Here is a 16932-nt window from a genome sequence, read left to right as displayed (position 1 = left end):
TATGATTTTGTTCTTAGTGAATGGTAACAGATGTATGTTATCATGCCATGTGCAGGTGGACTGAAATAGTCAGTTTGACAGGGGAGCATTGTCTGTGAGCGGATGGAGTGTGGCTGCCTCAGTGAACTCAGCGCAATCCATTGGGGATGCTCAAACTGGTTAGCAGGATACCTTGTTCTGTTTTAATGTCAGCAAAGTACTGCCCATAGGCTGTCGCTGTGTACATTGTGAACTATTCCCTTCATTCCATAATGGAGTGTGTCCGTGCTTTTTGAGATTTAAATTTGATCATAATCCTGCAGGTAAAGTTTAATATGGGAGCAATTGAGCAAGGACGGGGGCTCTGTCCGCAAATAATTCAGGCTGGATTAACTGGTTCACGCAGCATCGACTGCAATAGTCGGGATATGCCTTTTTTTGCAGCAGAATTGACACTGTTTTCCCTGGGCATATGACTGACTAACTTGTAACGGCGATGAACTGTACCAAGGCCTAAACGCTCGATGCTGCAAATTCAGAGCGACCGTTTGGACATTGCAGTTAGTTGAGCCTGGAGGAGGCCGGAAGGGACGTCCATTTATGCTTTTCTTTCTGAAATCCTTCCGGATCATGGAAGTAGTACTATGCACGCTACCGTGTCTTACTCTTACACGAGCTCGAGAGTGAATATGCGTGCTCAGATCACATCATCCTTACACGCACGAACTGGTGCAGCTAGCACGAACCAGTCTAGCCATCTTTGAAGATCTAGAGCACTGTAACTGATGACTAATCGGCTAGTTAGTTGTTGGGTCCCCAGTTGCTGAGGTACATCACAGTCCGGAGCTCCTCTTCCTGCTCCTGCCTCGCCGTTGCTCCACCGGCAGTGGTCGCCGCCTTGCCCTTGCCGCAGGCGCCGTTCCCGGCGGCCGAGGTGCCGGCGCGCTGCTGGAAGACACACGGGAGCGCCTGGTGGTTCCAGCGGCACAGCCCGGCGTGCCGCTCCGTGATCGCCTCCACCGTGCCCGCGCCCACGCTCATCGCCGCCGCCCAGGACGAGGCCGTCGCCTTCCCGCTGCCGCTCGCCATCTGACTAATTGCACGATTCCAGGAGTATAACCGTGCTCGAGTGAGTGCTTCGTTCGTGTGCTCAGCTGCCTGCCAAATGGCGGTGCTCCTCTTGGTAGTTTTATACGAGACGCCGATGTTGGCATGGGTTACAGTACGTGCCGGCCGTCGCTGCCTCGTACATACGGGCGCGCGCATGGTTTGTGGACTCGTGGGCGGAAACCGGGTGCCTCAGGTTACTGTCGGACGCACGCCGAGGTTGGGAAATGCGGCGTGCCGCTTGTGTCGCAAGTTGTGCGCTGCTGTCAGCCTCTCACTGTGCTAATGTCAGTGTGTTATCCCACTTGCTCCGAGTACATCAGATGAGGCTTCGTGGTGGCCCATGAAATGTCTCGCTTTTAGCACACAGCAAGATAAAGATCGCTCCCTCTTGCAAATCTGCCAACCTCCGGGCACGCAGCGTCCGGGCATCTTCTCCCCCCTCTTAGGATCAGCAAGTGATTACACTAAACAATCCTCCTTTCTGCAACGCGGTTTACTCGTGCTCACACGTAAGTAAACTACACCTTTTGGCCACATGCTCTTGGGGTGACGGTGACGGTGAGACCGGAGGTACGGGAGACGTGGACATGCAGGGAATACCGGAGGCTGGAGGCCATGGTTTCCATGATACCAGAGGCCGCCGGCGCTTGCCTCATGTCAGCGTTTGTTCATGCAAAAGTATCAGCTCTCATTCTGCAACTGGGTAGCCGGCTGCTCTCTGTCTCACTCTTACTCTCACTCTCACTCTCACTCTCACTCTGTCATCACTCCGATCAGAAAACACATTTACTTTACTTATCAACATCATCAGTCTCATCACATTTAGTTTTACATATCTTCTTGTCGGCTCATGAGAGTGCAGATCGAAGAAATTCAGAGCACGTTCATCACGAACAATCTCAGTCGCGCAGCACGTCAATGCCGTGCGTGATCACCACAGCGATACAGAAGGGTGTAAACGCTGAGCCATGCGATGGGTGACATCTGAATTCACATATCCTTTCTCTGATCCTCACCTTCTTCTCCTCCAAGTCTCACCATCCTCTCCTGCTACCTCACCTACGCCTTCGGTGCGACGCTGGATCGGATCCACGGGTCAACTCCGTGCAACGGAAAGTACTCGCAATCCATTCAAAGCATACAGCGTCAAAATAACCAGTAGATGATATGTTGGAAGGAACACAACCTCAGAATCTTTAAGGCTCTAACGGCCTCCATTGCAGCGACCTTGAGGTGTTAAAATCGATAGCTTTTATGAAAGCTTTAACAATTTATGGACTAGTTGTGGCACTAGCGCTTTTATTTGCAAACCCTTCTGTTTAATTTTAAAAAAATAGTTCTTTCGATTTCGATAAGATATTTTTTCTTCTTTTTTTAGTAAATTGGTATTTTCTTCCGCAATTCCAATTATATCAACGCTTCATTTAACTTACTCCTATTTATTACTCCTGGAATTAACTATTTATCGGGACAGATAATACCCCATTCCAGAAAGGCCTGAGGTGAGTATTATTAATTTAGAAGATATACTCTCTTCTAATTTCCCGTCCTTAGTTTAGGAAAGTGAATTTTTTTCCTTTTATTTTAGGAATTTTGCAAACAGAACATTTCAACAAAGGAAGCCTTTCACAGGTCAAACAAGACTTAACCTAAAAGAAATTACTAGATTGAATCTATTTGCATTAAAAAAATGGTGAGGGAAGTAAGGGATCAAAAAATTTGGTTCTTTGTCCATCCTATCTATAAGAGGAGAGCATATGAAATATGTAACTCATTCTTTCTTTTTTTTAGCTTGCTGGCCATCCGCTGGCAGTTTAGGGCTTAATACCGATATTTTAGCAACAAAACTAATAAATCTAACTCTAATGGTTGGTGTTTTTTTTGGAAAGGGAGTGTGTGCGGGTTGTCTATTTCAGAAATAGATTGGATCTATCCGGCTGCATTTTATAGTATTTTTTAGTATTTTAGGATAAATAAGAAAAGGATGCACTATCTCGATGAATTACTTCTGAATAAATTCAGAAACCGTATGGAAGAACCATAGCATTACAAGGTCTGAGATCTTGGAGGGCGGCTGAGTGTATCGTTGAGATCGAATTCCTTCTCTGTTTTGTACAGGCAGCTGAAGCTGCTCTGTTTTCTGCACAACGGCTCGCTTTTCTGAGTGAGTTACTCTCACGGTGTAACTCTGAATTTCCTCCCTCTCTTGATATGTCTTTGGCCTCTCAAAAAATAGCCACAGAAGGCCATGGCTATAAGCTCATAGCCGAAATTTTCATCATCATCATCGTGGTGGTATATTTACAACCGATCAGGGAGCAGCCAGCCAAATCTCAGGCCATGGTTGCATGCTTACTAATACTTGCTGTAACGAACACTACACCCCTGAGGCCTGAGCTACTGGTACTTCTAATTTGGGCCCCAGCAGCTGAGGTACATCACCGTCCTCAGCCCCTCCTCGGCCTTCTCCGCTCGCCGCCTCTCCGCCACAGCTGCCGGAAGCTGCTTCGTGCCCTGCGAGACGCCGCCGCGGACGTTGGCCTTGGCTGCACGGTGGATGGACCTGAGGGCATAGTTCCAGCGGCAGAGCCCGGCCTGGTCCTTGAGCGCCTCCACCGCGCCGACGCTCGTCGCAGCCATCCATGACGCCTTCGCCGGACCAGCCATCTCTCCTCCTCCTCCTTGTTCTTGCTGCGCTGCTGGAGAGTGGAGACTGACTTGCGATCCTTGTGTATGCTAAAAGAACAGAGCTGGTTTTCTGAACTATCTCACTGAATTGATGCTCGTTTGTGTTGATGGGAGGATTGGGAGTGGGCCGGGGTTATATACGGGAGAGCCGGAGCAAAACAGGCGGCTGCAGGCGTTGGTTTTCCAGGAAACCAGGTGCTTTCAGATCCACCTTTGCTTGCTTGCGCCGCATCTGCCGCTGTCGACGTCGACGTCCCTGTGCAAGTGGCTGCGCACCTCGTTTTCCGGCCGATATGACCAAGCCGGCAGAGATGAGATACGAGTAATGGGCGTGAAGCTTTACACGGAGTAAAAGTATGAATATTCATGAAAAAGGGAAACACTATAGTTCTTCATTTTATTTTTACTTTTTTTCCTCAGCGTGCAAATCCATATGTATTTCTCTATACAATTTTGTTTGATTAAGGAAATGAGATCAACAATTTTTTTAATAAATTGCTTCCTTTACTACGTGCAAATTTTGTTGACTTTTCAAAAAGAGGTCGGTGGTTTGATTTCTTTTTGGTGCATTACATGCACGTCAAACCTCTGCCTTGCTCTCATGTCATTTTCGAGGCACCTTGAAGTTCTTACAATCTACAAAAACTGTGATTGTCTGTTTCAAAGCTGACTTACAAAATCTTATTTATAAGTGCCATTGATTTTGTATTCTATGTAAAGACAGTAGTTGTATGTCTCATAAGTTGCATATAATTTGGTAATAATTGTTTCCCGGGTGACTTAGAAATGACAGTCTGCGTGAAAATGAGTTGAATGAGGCGTATGTTCTACTCAAGGTGATCTCGCAAAACATTAGTATTATAAGAAAAAGCTACCTATCTTTCACACATAAATGTAAGAAAGAAAATAATAGTAACTTAATTGCGGTTAAAATCATACATAGACATAGCCCGTATTTTGATATATTTTTTTGCATGAACCGCAAGTGATGTCCTTAAATTTTTCACACCACACCAAATCAACCATTTCAATGGTTTTGACATGAGAATCAACACCTCACCTACAGCAATGCCACACAAGCAGACTGACATGGCATGTTGTATTAACTCATTCCATCAGCTTGTCCTTCTCTCCCTAGGATGGAGTTTCCCAAGGTCGATTGCGGAAATGGATTGAAGATGTCAAGGAGGTTCTTCTATGAGGTACGTTGCACCTGCTTGTGCGCTGGTGGTCACCAAATTTCGGATGTAGCAGTCACCATGCTAAAGCCAACCTTCTCACCCCGACTGCTCCATGGAGAACTCGATCAATGGATGTAAGCCCATAACCACTATACCGTTGTAACCAGGGTGGGCCCACCATAATTCATGGGTATTCTGTGTCAAAATTTATTTGTATTGTTCGCTCTTCTTTATATTCTTGCTCTTTCTCTTATATGTAGTGTGACTAATGCATCAAATGTTAAATATGATGCAAGAATAGCGCAATTGGTTATTGCACATATTGATTACTTGTAGTGTATTTTTTATTCATTCACATTGTTTCTTAAGGTTGATATTTTTTTAAACTAAAGCGTGCACGAGCGCAAGGCTCACCCAACCGAGGAACATGTCTATATTCGGAAAATCAAAGAATAATTGTACATGTATAATGTATTGTGTATATCTTAGTGTGTTGCAAAAAAGAATTATACAAGCGAGAAATATGCTTCACCTAGTACTACTAAAATATGCTTGTCACCGTGCTGAAGTCAGTGTGTTAACCACTTGCTGGGAGTAGTGGCACTTGGTCTAATATGATTGGTGGTAGTACACCGACACCGATAAGCACACTCTCATTATGCAAATCTGCCAACATAGAGTTCATTTAGTCCACTCTAGGCACGCACGCAGCGCATCCCGGAGTCTTCTCCTCATCGTCTTGGGATGGGCAAGTGATTAGACTAACAATCCTCCTTTCTGCAACGCGGTTTAGTCAGACTCACGTAGGTATTTTTGGCCACATGCTCTTGAGGAGACTTGGACGGGCAAGGAAAACCAGAGGCCCGAGGCCATGGTCTACACCATACCGCCGGGCGCCGGCCGTCTGCTTCATGTCACCATACCGCCGGGCGGGCTGCTCTCTGTCTCGCTCACCCTGTCAGTCATCACTCCGATCAGAAAACGCGTTCAGTTTACTTATTAACGTCATCGCTCTCATCACATTTAGTTTTACGTAGGGAAAAGTATATTTTTCATCCCTCAACTTCTTCGAAAGTTTAGAAATAATCCCTGAACTCTAATACCAGCAAACCTTAGTCCCTAAACTTTTAAAACCGGATAAGTTTAGCCCCTCACGTTGCTTCAGGTGGTTTCCTGCCGGTATGGAGTGGTTTTTGACTAAAACTAGACTTCGCAAAAAAAAAAATTACTTCGCGCTGCTGCGTGCTTTGGCCTTGGCGGTAGTAGTGGCGCGGGCTCCTGCCACGTCAAGCTCGTCGGCACGAAGGTGCTATGAGCCTGCTGCGCGCACTATGGCGAGCTATGGAACCTCCACGAGGCCGCTCCAGTGCGTGTAGCCCGCAACGCCGAGTTCATGCCCTTGCAAGTTGCAACGCCAACGCCCAGCTCATAATCTGGACGAGTAGCAGCTCCTGAAGCACCGTGTGGGCAGCACAACGAGCCTGCTCATCTGCTCGCCTGGATTAGGAAACCGTTCGCGCTGTGCTGAGTGGACCGCCGTCGAACGCGATGTTCACTCCGCCGCCACCTCGGTCGCCGTCGTGCGTGTTGTGCCACCGCTGCCCCAGCGTCAGCGACACGCAGCCACCACCGCAGCCGTCGTGCGCGTCACCGAGCTCACCTTGGCGGTGTAGCAGGAGAAGTACGTCGCCGGCATACCCTGCGACCACACGCATGCTGCAGCAGCAGGAGGCGGACTGCGCGGCGGCCAGACTGGGCACGACAAGCGTGCAACTGTTCTCAGTCACCGGAGCTGCAGGTCCAGCATGCGTGTGTGGGCCGTGTGGGCGTGACGGTGCAGGACGTCGCAGGTAAGTGAGACAGACAAAGAGCAGAAATCAAAGTGAAAAACATGGATAGATGTGGTGGGCCCCACATTTGTTGGTTCGAGTCTAATCCCACGCCACGTCGACAAAAAACCACTTGGAGCAGCACGAGGGACTAAACTTATCCGGTTTTAAAAGTTAAAGGACTAAGTTTTGCTGATTTTAGAGTTGAGGGACCATCCCTATACTTTCGAAAGAGTTGAGGGACTAAAAATATACTTATGAGTGCAGAGCGAAGGAACTCAGAACACGTGAACGATCTCAGTCGCGCAGCAGATGGATGTCTCACCTGATCACCAGTTCACCACAGCGGTACACAAGGGTGTAAACGCTGAGGCACGCGATGAGTGAAATCTGAATTCCCATCTCCTTTCTCTGCTCCAAGTCTCGCCCTCCTCTCCTTCCTGCCACATCACTTACGCCGTCGCCATAACATGGATCGGATCCGCGGGTCGTTACAGTCAACTCCGAGCAACAGAAACCGATGCAAAACGTACAACGACGAAATAATCAGTAGAACAAATTGTTGGAAGGAACACAATGTCAGAATCTCTAAGGGCCTCCATTGCAGCCAACGACCTTGAGGTGTTCGAATCGATCAGACAAGATCTCAGATCTTGGAGGGCGGGCGGGGTGTATCGCCGAGATCGAACTCCTTTTCTGTTTTACATTATTCTTGTTAGAATATACGTGTTGTAATCTCAACCTCCTTCCCTCTCTTGTATTCATCTCAAACTCCTCTTGTATTATCTTGTACGCCAAGCCAAGGGCTGCGGCTACACATCAATATAAACACCAACACGGCTCCCTCGATGGAGTAGGAACGCTTGATATCTTTCATGGTATCAGAGCCACCTCTTCTCATACATCTAGCCACAACATCAAAACCCTAGAAATCACATATCATCGTCTCCATGGCTTCCTCCGCCGGTGTCTCCCTCAACCTCGGATCGCCGCCGTCTGAGAAGCTCGCAAGAGGCAATTTTATCCTCTGGAAGACGCAGGTCCTCCCAGCCCTGCGAGGCGCGCAGGTGACGGGGCTCCTGGACAACACCGACGCTGCTCCGCCCAAGATGGTGGAGGTCACGAAGGCAGACAAGACCACAGCCCTAGAGCCGAACCCCCTATGCGGACCCTGGATCGCCAAAGACCAGCATGTTCTATCATATCTTCTAAATTCCATGTCTCCAGAAATTCTTGCACAAGTTGTTGGGAAAGATTCCACCTTCGAGCTCTGGACGACGGTGACAAATCTCTTCGCCTCACAATCTCAGTCTCGGATTACTAATCTGAGAATCGCCATCACCAATACCAAGAAGGGCTCCATGTCAAGCTCGGCGTATATGGCGAAGATGAAAAGTCTTGGGATGAACTTGCTGCTGCCGGTCGTCCCGTATTTGATCCGGAGATGGTGGACTATATCCTGGCCGGTTTGGACCGCGACTATGACTCCGTGGTGGCGGCGATCGGCGCTGTCAAAAACACCATCACAGCCGACGATCTCTTTGCTCAGATCTCTGCCTTTGATCAAAGGATGGAGATGCTAGGCGATTCATCTTCAGGCGGGCTCCACTCATCCGCTAATGCAGTCTACAGAGGCCGTGGCCAGTCACGAGGCAGATCTCGCGGGCGCGGAGGAAGATCGCGTGGCCGTGGTGATCAGGGTGACCGCGGTGACCGCCAGTCCTCTTTCTCCAATAGAGGCGGCGGATTCAGAGGCCGCCCTCGACAGCAACAACAACAGCAGGTCTATGATCAACAGCATGACTATCCAGAGTGCCAGATATGCTACAAACATCATCCAGGAGGTGCATGAGCTTGCTGGTGGCGTTATGAAGAAAACGACCATGAAGAAAAAGAGGCGCATGCAGTCTCCTATGGCGTGGATACTAACTGGTACGCCGACAGTGCAGCAACAAACCACATCACAGGTGAACTTGACAAGTTGATGATGCGGGAGAAGTACAATGGAGGCGACCAAATTCGCACGGCAAGCGGTTCTGGTATGGATATCACACACATTGGTAGTTCAATTGTTAAAAACCCCATGAAAAATTTACACTTGACCAATGTCTTGCATGTTCCTCAAACATCTAAAAATCTTGTTTCCGTTCATCAATTCACTCTTGATAACAATGTTCTCATTGAATTCTATCCTTTCTTTTTCTTGGTTAAGGATTTGAGAACAAGAAGAGTCATTCTTAGAGGACGGTGCGTGGGAGGCCTCTACCCACTCATATCATCATCATCTTCTTCTTCTTCATGGTCCAATAAACAAGCAAACATTGTCACCAAGCTATCTACATCAAGGTGGCATAGTTGTTTGGGTCACCCATCTTCAATCATAGTTAGATATGTCCTTAGCAAAAATAAACTCTCTTATGAGCCTAGTGTTGAGTCAGTTTGTGATCCGTGTCAACAAGCAAAAAGTCATCAGTTACCTTACCCAATTTCTACTAGTGTGTCTACTGCCCCTTTACAACTTATCTTTTCAGATGTATGGGGGCCAGCTCCTACTTCAGTTGGTAGATTTTCCTATTATGTAAGTTTTATTGATGACTATAGTAAATTTACTTGGATTTACCTACTGAAGAAACGATCTGATGTATTCCAAGTTTTCCTCAATTTCCAAAATCTTGTTGAACGCAAACTGAACTCTAAAATCATTGCTATGCAAAGTGACTGGGGTGGTGAGTATGAAAAATTAAATTCTTTCTTTGAAAAGCTTGGCATATCACATCATGTCTCTTGTCCTCATGCTCACCAATAAAACGGATCTGCTGAAAGAAAGCACCGTCACATAGTTGATATGGGACTTGCATTGCTAGCAAATGCTTCCATGCCACTTAAGTTCTGGGATGAAGCATTCTTAACTGCCACATATGTTATCAACTTGCTTTCAAGTAAAGTTATCAAATTTGAAACACCTATTACACAACTTCTTGGTGTCACACCTAACTACACATCTCTTCGTATCTTTGGTTGTGCCTGTTGGCCCAATCTTAGGCCCTACAACACACGCAAACTCGCTTTCCGCTCAAAACGGTGTGTCTTTTTAGGCTATAGCCCCATGCATAAAGGGGTCAAGTGCCTTGATGTTCCTACTGGCCGGGTCTATATATCACGAGATGTTGTATTTGATGAGTCCGTGTTTCCCTTTGCCTCTCTTCATCCTAATGCCGGTGCACTTCTCCGCAAGGAAATTCTTCTTCTTCCTTCACATCTTCGGTCTTTTGATCATGGGGGCGACAATTGTACTAACCAATGTGATGATATTCCTGCTGGTACTGGTCTCTCTCTTATGCCTGTGCAGGTCCCTGGAGAAAACGGTGCTCAAAATGACCAAGATTTCGAAAATATGGCTGATTTTGACCCAATATTGCATGCTGAGGAAGAAGACGCACCTGGCACAGATGACGAGGGAGATCCGGCGGCGCCTGCCACCCTTGCACGCGCGCAGTCCTCGGATCGAGCGAGCGCATCCGCCTCGGATCGCGCCCCTGACGGCTCCAGTTCCAGATCCAGGGAGGGCCACTCCCGCGCGGCCGCGTCAGCTTCAGGTGGGGCCAGCGGCGGGGCCGAATCCCCCTCACACCGTGCACCAGCGCCAGGCGGGTCCAGCAGCGGGGACAGATTCCCTTCGCACCGAGCGCGTGTCCAGTCGCGGTCGGGTGGCGGATCTTCTGCGCCGGGTCGGATGGGCGACGCCCATGTGCCTGTGAGAGGGGCAGCCACACCAGTTGGCACAGGATCTCCTGCACACATGATGACAAATCAGCCCACTGCATCAGCAGATTCTCCTGGATCTTCTGTGGCGAGTATACCAGTGGTACAGCCAGAGGTTTCTTCGCGTGTTATGACCCGACTACAAAAAGGTATACGAAATCCTAAAATTTGAAAAGATGGAACTATACCATATGGAATGTTGTGTATTTCAGGAGAACCAACATCATTAAACAGTGCACTTGATGATCCTAAATGGAAGAAGGCAATGGATGAGGAATATTCTGCACTCATGAGGAATAAAACTTGGCACCTTGTACCAAATCGGAGAGATAAAAATATCATTGACTGCAAATGGGTGTATAGAATTAAAAAGAAAGCAGATGGCTCCATTGACAGATATAAGGCACGTCTAGTTGCAAAGGGCTTTAAGCAACGTTATGTCATTGACTATGAGGACACCTTTAGTCCCGTTGTGAAAGCTGCAACTATCAGACTTGTGTTGGCTATTGCTGTATCCAGAGGATGGAGTCTAAGGCAGCTAATGTACAGAACGCGTTTCTGCATGGTGTTCTGGAAGAGGAAGTGTTTATGAGGCAACCACCTGGTTATGAGAGTAAGAAATTGCCACATTATGTCTGCAAGCTTGATAAAGCACTCTATGGTTTAAAACAAGCACCCAGAGCATGGTATTCCAGATTGAGCTCACAGTTGAAATATATTGGCTTCATTGCCTCCAAGGCTGACACATCCTTGTTTATTTATAACAAGGCATGACTAGTCATTTTTGTGCTTATATATGTTGATGATATCATAGTTGCAAGTTCTTCACAAAATGCTACTAATACTCTTTTGCATGATCTGAGTTCAGAATTTGCCTTGAAGGACCTAGGAGATTTGCATTTCTTTCTAGGTATTGAAGTCAAGAAAACTCAAGATGGTATTGTGTTAAATCAGGAGAAATATATCATTGAGCTTCTGTCTCGCATGGGGATGAAAAATTGTAAGCCAATGCCTACACCTTTATCCTCCTCAGAAAATCTCTCAGCATATGAGGGTGAGCCACTTCAAGAGGAGGAGAGTACAAGGTATAGGAGTACTGTGGGAGCACTACAATATTTAACTCTTACACGTCCAGATATCTCATTTGCTGTCAACAAGGTTTGTCAATATCTGCATGCACCTACTTCTGCAGATTGGTCAGCTGTCAAGAGGATTGTAAGATATGTGAAACATACTATGGGAATAGGACTTCATTTCAAACGGTCTAATTCCTCTCTCGTGAGTGCATTCTCTGATGCTGACTGGACAGGATGTAGTGATGACAGGAGATCAACTGGAGGTTTTGCAGTGTTTTTTGGATCTAACCTTATCTCCTGGAGTGCTAGAAAGCAAGCTACTGTATCACGGTCAAGTACAGGAGCTGAATACAAGTCTTTGGCAAATGCAACTGCTGAAGTCATTTGGGTTGAATCACTTCTTGAAGAATTGGGGATCAAGAAGAATTGTATCTCATGTTTGTGGCGTGATAATTTGGGAGCAACATATCTGTCTACAAATCCAGTATTTCATGCCAGGACAAAGCACATAGAAATTAATTTTCACTTTGTGCGAGAAAGAGTTGCAGCAAAGAAACTTGAGATTCGGTTTATTCCTTTCAAGGATCAAGTGGCCGATGGTTTTACAAAAGCTTTGCCAGCAAGACCATTTGAAGAATTCAAGAATAATCTTAACTTAGGTTAGTTGAGATTAAGGGAGGGTGTTAGAATATACGTGTTGTAATCTCAACCTCCTTCCCTCTCTTGTATTCATCTCAAACTCCTCTTGTATTATCTTGTACGCCAAGCCAAAAGCTGCGGCTACACATCAATATAAACACCAACGCGGTTCCCTCGATGGAGTAGGAACGCTTGATATCTTTCTGGCACCTGAAGCTGCTCTGTTTTCTGTACGCGGCTCGCTTTGCTGAGTTACTCTCCCGGTGTTGTGTGTAACTCTGAACTTTCTCCCTCTCTTGCATGCCCGGAAGCTCCACCTTCTGTGAGCCATGTCGACTCCAGCAACAGAGCATATCCATGTTCCCCATCAAAATAACCAGAGAAGAATTTGGTTGCAAGGGGCGCATATGCATGTTCCCCATCAAAGTAATCAGAGAAGAAATTGGTTGGAAGGGACGCGACGCCATAATCTCTAATGGCCTCCGCCGCAGCGATATGGAGATGTCCGATTTGATTTGACCACAGGAGATGTGAGATCTTGGAGGGCAGCCCGATGTTCCATCCGGTGTTCAGAGTCGGGCTATTCTGTTCTGAACAAGTAGCTGAAGCTGCTCTGAGCTACTCCTCTGCCTGTGTAACTCTGAACTTTCTTGCTCTCCTGATAAGGATTGATCTTTGGCCTTTCAGAAAATAGTCACAGAAGCACATGGACAAGGAGGATGGTGTAAACTCATAGCAGAAATTTTCATCATCATCATCGAGCTGTATTTACAATCGATCATAAGGGTATTGTCACATAAGCACAAGCTACAACGAACGCAACACCCCTAAGCTACTAGTGATCCTAATTTGGGCCCCAGCAGCTGAGGTACATGACCGTCCTCAGCTCCTCTTCGGCCTTCTCCGCTTGCCGCCTCTCCACCACGGAGGCCGGAAGCTGCTTCGTGCCTTGCGAGACGCTGGCGCGGACGTTGGCCTTGGCTGCCCGGTGGATGGACTTGAGGGCATAGTTCCAGCGGCAGAGGCCAGCCTGGTCCTTGAGCGCCTCCACGGCGCCCACGCTCATGGCCACCATCCACGACGCCTTCGCCGGACCAGCCATCTCTTTCTCCTTCTTCTTGGTCTTGATGCCTTGCTGGAGACTGGAGACTGGCTTGTGATTGCTGTGTATGGTAGTAGTGGAATTTTCTTGAACTGTGTCACTGAACTGAAGCTGTTTCTGTTGATGGGTGGAACCGTGGAAGAGTGGGAGTGAGACGCGGTTATATACACGGGAGGGCCGGAGCAAAACAGGCGGGCAGCGGGCGCTGGTTTTCTAGGATACCGAGTGCTTTCGGACCCACCTTTGCTTCCCACACCTCTCGCTGTCGACGCACGGCCGGTGCAGGTGGTTGCCACCTCGCCCCATCTTGTGTTTCTCTGCGGCAGAGCAGCTGGTTTTGTCTACTGGGACCGGACAACCCGGCAGATATGAGATAATAGTTCATTTTCGTTTTAGACCGGGCGCCTCAAACCCTCGTCGTACGCCCGACGGTCCGGTCAATGACCGGTAAACAAATCAATCTATACAGACACCTCAAACCGGCTTTAAATGCCTGGACCCACCGGTACCCTTCATATGTAGTTCAAATATTGAGCGAGTATGGGAAGTCCGGACGTGTTTGTCACATCGGATCAGGCACACGCTTCCCATCTCCTTTCTATGCTCCAAGTCTCGTCCTCCTCTCCTGCCATCTGAGGTCAACTCCACCGCGCGACCCCATTTTGTCCGGCCTCATTCGTTTGGGGTAAAAGAGACAAACAAGGCGGCCCAGTGCGCGACGGTCCGAACCCATCTGGTCCATTTTGTGTCCGGGCCGACCCATTTCGAACGCAAACATGCGCCGGGTTTGGATCGCGGCGGACAACGAATGGGCGCTTCGTACGTCCGCGTCGGGGCCGCGTGGCAGGGGGCCACCTACCTCCGACCCGCCAACATCAATGCGCACGGGCGGGGTGGCCCCACCTGTCATCCGCCCAGCGAACGGTCGCCGTCCTTCTTTAAATGGGAAGCCGTGGACCGGTCGTCGTCCACACTTCCCACTACGGCCCCTCTCTGCCCCATCGAAACCCGACACTCTTGAAACCCTAGCCGCTCCCCGTCCTCGACCTCGCCGGTCGGCCGTAGCCATGGGGCTTTGGAACTACGGCCGCAAGGGGAAGCACGACCGCGAGGCTGGCTCCTCCTCGGGACGCCGCCGGCTCCGTCAAGAAGGAGGAGGCCGCATCACCGTCGCGCTCCTCCAGTCGAGCCCTCGTACCTGCCCCTTCACCATCGTCCCTAGGGCCGCCGGTGAGCGCGACCGGCGGTACCTGGCCGTGGACGTGTGCTGGCGGTACTGGGAGACGAGGACGCCGGTCCCGTGGAGCGACGTGCACCTTCCCAACAACTGGCACCTCTCCACGGACCGGGTCCCCATCCCGCCGGTGCCGACGAGCGGCCGTGCGCGGCGCGATGAGATCAAGCGCCGCCCCTCCTCCTGGATGATCTCTACTACGACGAGAGGTACACTCCCAACTCCGTGTTGTGGGACACGTGGCTCCAGGACGAGCACGACATGCGGCGCGCGCCCGACTTCGCCAGCATGGTGTCGGGGCCGCGGCGGCCACGTCAGGAGGTGCGCTATCATACGCGGGTGCGCGGCCTCACGCCCACGCCGTCGCCTTCCCCGTCTCCGTCACCACATCCACCTCCTCGCATGGCAGCGGAGGAGGAGGCCCGTCTCATGATGCGTGTCATGGAGGACTCCATGCGCACGCACGACGAGTGCCAATGGGAGGGCCTCGAGGAGATGACGGCCCTCTCCGCGGCCGGCGACGTCGCCATCCCCGAGCTGGAGATGGTGCCGAAGGAGGAGGTGAGGGAGGAGCCGCCTTTCACCCAGGCCTGGTGGGTCAGGGGTGGAGCTGGTCGTGCGCGGCGGAGCAGATGACGGCCACCGTGGGGGGCGTGAACTGGTTCCCCACGCCGCCGCGGTCACCAGAGAGGGACGCCTCGCCTCGGGAGGAGGTGGTGCAGGCACCGACCACCTTCCAGCCCGCCGCTCCGTGCACCACGGACCGCCGGCCCATCTCTGAACGCCGCCGGAGTACATCGACCTCGTCAGCGACGACGACGACACCGGCGGCCACTGAAGACGGCAACAACCACGATATCGACGGGCGCGGTAGGAGCGCGCGGGCGGCTTTTTTATTTTGTTTTATGTAAATTATGGAATTGGGCCATTTAAGCGAACTGTAAAACTAGGCCGTTTTGTGGACGCGAACCTTAAATTATGTTTTAAGTTTTTTAAATGTGTTTTATCTACTTTTTTAAGCATTTTATTTAAGTTTTTCTGTTTTTTTGTCACATCCATCCTGGATATGATTTGGGGTGCAGCCGCGCGTTGGACGTATCCACGACCCAACGAACAGAGGCGAACATGGACGAACCAATTGCCGTCCCAAAGGGACAAAATCCGGCCAAACCGGACGTTCATTTGGGGTCGCTGGTGGAGTTGCCCGCACATACGCATTCGGTGTAACATGGATCGGGTCCGCGGGTCTTTTACAGAACTCCAAGCAACAGAAACCAATGAAAAGCATACAACGTCCAAATAATCAGAAGTAAAATTGTTGGAAGGAACAAAACGTCAGACTCTCTAACGGCCTCCGTTGCAGCGACCTTGAGGTGTTCAAATTGATTTGAAAAGGTCTGAGATCGAACTCCTTTTCGGTTTTCACTGTTCTACCTTTGTTCAGAGTTTGGCTGTTTTGTACAGGCAGCTGAAGCTCCTCTGTTTTCTATTGAACACCTCGCTCTGCTGACTTGATCTCCCTGTGTGAACTTTCTCCCCCTCTTGATACAGCATGGCCTTTGGCCTTTCAAAAAAGCCACTGAAGCACATGGATGGACAAGTAGGGTGATAGAAATTATGAACTCATAGCCAAAATTTTCATCATCATCATCGTCCTGGTATCTTTACAAACCGATCAGGGGTCAACCAGAGCCAAGTCTCAGCCCATGGATGCTTAGTAATACTAAGTTGCTTGCTGCAACAAACACAACACTCCTAGCTACTACCACTCCTAATTTAGGCCCCAGCAGCTAAGGTACATGACAGTCCTCAGCCCCTCCTCGGCCTTCTCCGCTGGGCGCCTCTCGGCCACGGCGGACACTGAGGCAGGCAGCTGCTTGTTACCCTGCGAGACGCCGCTGCGGACGTTGGCCTTGGCTGCCCGGTGGATGGACCTGAGCGTGTAGTTCCAGCGGCAGAGCCCGGCCTGGTCCTTGAGCGCCTCCACAGTGCCCACGCTCATCGCCACCATCCACGATGCCTTGGCTGGAGCTGCCATGGTCTATGCTTCTTGCTGCGTTGCTTACAGCTACGGTACCGAAGGAACTGATGCTTGCTTGTGTTGATGGGGGAAGAGTGGGAGTGGGACGGGGTTATATACGTCGAGAGCCGGAGCAAAACAGGCGGCCGCGGGCTCTGGTTTTCCAGCATACCGGGTGCTTTCACGAGAGCTCGTTCTCCCAGCAGATCTTGCTTTCCTCCGTGGTTTTGTCCATTACGATCGGACAAGGCAGAGATAACATAAGATTGGAGTGACGCTTCCTCGAGGACATGGTTTCCACCATACCAGGGG

The 16932-nt window shown here is 49.6% G+C and overlaps 4 protein-coding genes across 4 annotated transcripts; all 4 read right to left on the bottom strand.

Moving 5' to 3' along the window:
* Positions 1–382: 382 nt before the first annotated feature.
* LOC123186440 (uncharacterized) lies at positions 383–1128 on the bottom strand. Its single transcript, XM_044598209.1, has one exon. The coding sequence runs from the start codon at positions 1066–1068 to the stop codon at positions 781–783; it is 288 nt and encodes a 95-aa protein (XP_044454144.1). The 5' UTR covers positions 1069–1128; the 3' UTR covers positions 383–780.
* A 2194-nt stretch (positions 1129–3322) lies between these two features.
* Positions 3323–3901, bottom strand: LOC123186439 (uncharacterized). The gene has a single exon (XM_044598208.1). The coding sequence runs from the start codon at positions 3754–3756 to the stop codon at positions 3499–3501; it is 258 nt and encodes an 85-aa protein (XP_044454143.1). The 5' UTR covers positions 3757–3901; the 3' UTR covers positions 3323–3498.
* A 9083-nt stretch (positions 3902–12984) lies between these two features.
* On the bottom strand, positions 12985–13514 carry LOC123186438 (uncharacterized). The gene has a single exon (XM_044598207.1). It carries the CDS (start codon positions 13364–13366, stop codon positions 13109–13111), a length of 258 nt encoding a protein of 85 aa, XP_044454142.1. The 5' UTR covers positions 13367–13514; the 3' UTR covers positions 12985–13108.
* A 2692-nt stretch (positions 13515–16206) lies between these two features.
* Positions 16207–16723, bottom strand: LOC123186437 (uncharacterized). Its single transcript, XM_044598206.1, has one exon. The coding sequence runs from the start codon at positions 16636–16638 to the stop codon at positions 16372–16374; it is 267 nt and encodes an 88-aa protein (XP_044454141.1). The 5' UTR covers positions 16639–16723; the 3' UTR covers positions 16207–16371.
* Positions 16724–16932: the final 209 nt, after the last annotated feature.

Source organism: Triticum aestivum, chromosome 2A (genome assembly GCF_018294505.1).
Source record: "Triticum aestivum cultivar Chinese Spring chromosome 2A, IWGSC CS RefSeq v2.1, whole genome shotgun sequence".
Classification (NCBI taxonomy): domain Eukaryota; kingdom Viridiplantae; phylum Streptophyta; class Magnoliopsida; order Poales; family Poaceae; genus Triticum; species Triticum aestivum.
Note: the sequence above shows the minus strand (reverse complement) of the source record. Positions and strands in the feature narration are given on the sequence as shown.

What these genes read in the sequence shown, in the direction of transcription:
- LOC123186437 (XM_044598206.1), bottom strand. Translation starts at nt 16,638, where the DNA reads ATGGCAGCTCCAGCCAAGGCATCGTGGATGGTGGCGATGAGCGTGGGC.
- LOC123186439 (XM_044598208.1), bottom strand. Translation starts at nt 3,756, where the DNA reads ATGGCTGGTCCGGCGAAGGCGTCATGGATGGCTGCGACGAGCGTCGGC.
- LOC123186438 (XM_044598207.1), bottom strand. Translation starts at nt 13,366, where the DNA reads ATGGCTGGTCCGGCGAAGGCGTCGTGGATGGTGGCCATGAGCGTGGGC.
- LOC123186440 (XM_044598209.1), bottom strand. Translation starts at nt 1,068, where the DNA reads ATGGCGAGCGGCAGCGGGAAGGCGACGGCCTCGTCCTGGGCGGCGGCG.